The 3,933-nt window shown below is 27.5% G+C and overlaps 1 protein-coding gene across 1 annotated transcript in view; it reads right to left on the bottom strand.

Moving 5' to 3' along the window:
- Window positions 1-3,222: 3,222 nt before the first annotated feature.
- The window catches only part of LOC106315379 (uncharacterized protein DDB_G0286299-like), an 11,781-nt gene continuing 11,070 nt past the window's right edge, over window positions 3,223-3,933 (bottom strand). Inside the window, exon 2 of the mRNA XM_013753107.1 lies at window positions 3,223-3,498. Within this exon, the coding sequence (XP_013608561.1) occupies window positions 3,223-3,498 (276 nt within the window). The remainder of the gene's footprint in view (window positions 3,499-3,933) is intronic.

Raw genomic sequence — 3,933 nt, 5'->3', positions numbered from 1 at the left:
GTTAACCCCTACGAAAATATTGAGTTTTTCGTTAAATGTTCTATATACTGAAGCCTATAAACTTTAGATTCTTAAAAAAAATTCTAACCAGATTAACATTTGTATCAATGTATGCTAAACTCATTTTCATGGTACATGAACATCGTTATATTTTTATCAATTAATTTAGTAAAATTACATATACTTTCTAAATTAGTGGACTAACCACTATAAAATCGATATTTTTTTTGAGAAATAGACACAAAAAGGTTCCAAACTTCTTTGACCATCATCATATTTTTTTGCAGGATTCAACTATGTTTTAAAACAATATAGTCATATTTTTTGAATTATTTTCAAAATCTATGTGTTAACCCCTACGAAAATATTGAGTTTTTCGGTAAATGCTCTATATATTGAAGATATTAATCTTTAGATTTGTTTTAAAATTTATAACCACATTATAAATTTGTATTAATGTATATATTTTGACTAACCACTACAAAATCGCTATTCTCTTGAGAAACGGAGATAACAAAGGTTTCAAACCTCTTTGACCATCATCATATGTTATTTCAGGATTCAACTATGTGTTAAAAAAACTATTGTCATATTTTTTTTATTTTTCTCAAAATATATGGGTTAACCCCTACGAAAATATTGAGTTTTTCGGTAAGTGCTCTATATATTGAAACTTATAATCTTTAGATTTGTTTTAAAACTTATAAGCACATTATACATTTGTATTAATGTATACAAAACTAATTAAAACATTATTGTCATATTTTTGAATTTTACTCAAAATCTATGTGTTAACCCCTACGAAAATATTGAATTTTTCAGTAAATGCTATATATCTACTGAAGCCTATTATTTTTAGTGCAATTTTAAAATTTCTAGCCATATTCTTCATTTTTACTAACTCCATTTTATGGTACATGTGCATCGTTCTAATCTTTAATCAATTAATTTAGTAAAACTGCACATACTTTTTAAACTAGTTGACTAACCACTATCAAATCGCTATTTTCTTGAAAAACGGAGACAACAATGGTTCCAAACCTCTTTGACCATCATCATATGTTATTGCAGGATTCAACTACGTATTAAAAATGTATTGTCATATTTTTAAAAAAATTCTCAAAATCTATATGTTAACCCCTACGAAAATATTTAGTTTTTCGGTAAATTATCTATATATTGAAGCCTATAATATTTAGATTTTTTTAAAAAAATTATAACCACATTAACATTTGTATCAATGTATGCTAAACTCCTTTTCATGGTACATGAACATCGTTATATTTTTATCAATTAATTTAGTAAAATTACATATACTTTCTAAATTAGTGGACTAACCACTATAAAATCGATATTTTTTTTGAGAAATAGACACAAAAAGGTTCCAAACTTCTTTGACCATCATCATATTTTTTTGCAGGATTCAACTATGTTTTAAAACAATATAGTCATATTTTTTGAATTTATTTCAAAATATATCTGTTAACCCCAACAAAAATATTGATTTTTCGGTAATGCTCTATATATTGAAGATATTAATCTTTAGATTTGTTTTAAAATTTATAACCACATTATAAATTTTTATTAAAGTATACTAAACTCATTTTCATGGTACATGGACATCGTTCTGATTTTTTTCAATTAATTTAGTAAACTGCATATACTCCCTAAATAAGTGGACTAACCATAATAAAATTGATATTCCCTAGAGAAACGGAGACAACAAAGGTTCCAAACTTCTTTCAACTTCATCATAAGTTATTGAAGGATGCAACTATGTATTAAAACAGTATTGTCATAGTTTTTGAATTTTTTCAAAATCTATGTGTTAACCCTTACGAAAATATTGAGTTTTTCGGTAAATGCTCTATATACTAAAGCCTATAATCTTTAGTGTTGTTTTAAAATTTCTAACCACATTTTATATTTGTGTTAATGAATGATAAACTCTCTTTCATGGTACATGGGCATCGTTCTTATTTTTTATCAATTAATTTAGCGAAACTGCATATACTCCTTAAATCAATGGAATAACCACAGTAAAATCGTTATTATCTTGAAAAACGGAGACAACAAAGGTTCCAAACCTATTTGAACATCATTATATGTTTGTGTAAGATGCAACTATGCATTAAAACAATATTGTCATATTTTTAAATTTTTCTCAAAATCTATGTGTTAACCCCTACGAAAATATTAAATTTTTCAGTAAATGCTAATATACTGAAGCCTATTATTTTTTTAGTGCTGTTTTAAAACTTCTAGCCATATTCTTCATTTTACTAATATATGCTTAACTCCATTTTATGGTACATGAGCATCGTTCTAATTTTTAATCAATTAATTTAGTAAAACTGCATATACTTTTTAAACTAGTTGACAGTAAATGCTAATATACTGAAGCCTATTATTTTTTTAGTGCTGTTTTAAAACTTCTAGCCATATTCTTCATTTTACTAATATATGCTAAACTCCATTTTATGGTACATGGGCATCGTTCTAATTTTTAATCAATTAATTTAGTAAAACTGCATATACTTTTTAAACTAGTTGACAAACTACTATAAAATCGCAATTCTCTTGAGAAACGGAGACAACAAAGGTTTCAAACCTCTTTGACCATCATCATATGTTATTTCAGGATTCAAATATGTGTTAAAACAATATTGTCATATTTTTTTGATTTTTTTCAAAATTTATGTGTTAACAACCCCTACGAAAATATTGAGTTTTTTGGTAAATGCTCTATATATTGAAGTTTATAATCTTTAGATTTGTTTTAAAATTTATAACCACATTATACATTTGTATTAATGTATACTAAACTCATTAAAACATTATTGTCATATTTTTGAATTTTACTCAAAATCTATGTGTTAACCCCTACGAAAATATTGAATTTTTTGGTAAATGCTATATATATACAGAAGCCTATTATTTTTAGTGCTGTTTTAAAATTTCTAGTCATATTCTTCATTTTTACTAATGTATGCTAAACTTCATTTTACGTAACATGGGCATCGTTCTAATTTTTAATCAATTAATTTAGTAAAACTGCATATACTTTTTAAACTAGTTGACTAACCACTATAAAATCGCTATTCTCTTGAGAAATGGAGACAACAAAGGTTCTAAACCTCTTTGACCATCATCATATGTTATTGAAGGATTCAACTATGTATTAAAAATGTATTGTCATATTTTTTAAATTTTTCTCAAAATCTATGTGTTAACCCCCACCGTCTCCTGCTCCTCTTCCGCCGTCGTCTCCGACGGCGCAGTCGTATCCGATGGGTTCGCCGGAGATTTTTCTCCCCCCTTTCCGTCTCTGCTTTTCTCATTTGACGCCGTTTCGTCTCGACTCGACTCCGGCGCCATCTCACGACTAGGAGAGGACAGATCCTCCTTCGTCTGCCCCACCGTCTCCTGCTCCTCTTCCGCCGTCGTCTCCGAAGGCTTCGCCGGAGATTTTTCTCCCCCCTTTCCGTCTCTAACCCCCTACGAAAATATTGAGTTTTCGGTAAATGATCTATATATTGAAGCCTATAATCTTTTGATTTTTTTAAAAAATTATAAACAAATTAACATTTGTATCAATGTATGCTAAACTTCTTTTCATGGTACATGAACTTCATTATATTTTTTATCAATTAATTTAGTAAAACTGCATATGCTTTATAAATTAGTGGACTAACCACTATAAAATCGATATTTTCTTGAGAAATGGACACAACAAAGGTTCCAAAATTCTTTGACCATCATCATATGTGTTAAAATAATATCGTCATATTTTTTCAAAATCAATCTGTTAATCCCAACGAAAATATTGAGTTTTTCGGAGCTCTATATATTGAAGATATTAATCTTTAGATTTGTTTTAAAATTTATAACCACATTATACATTTGTATTAATGTATACTAAACTCATTTTCA

The sequence above is a fragment of the Brassica oleracea genome, chromosome C9 (genome assembly GCF_000695525.1).
Source record: "Brassica oleracea var. oleracea cultivar TO1000 chromosome C9, BOL, whole genome shotgun sequence".
NCBI lineage: Eukaryota > Viridiplantae > Streptophyta > Magnoliopsida > Brassicales > Brassicaceae > Brassica > Brassica oleracea.
Note: the sequence above shows the minus strand (reverse complement) of the source record. Positions and strands in the feature narration are given on the sequence as shown.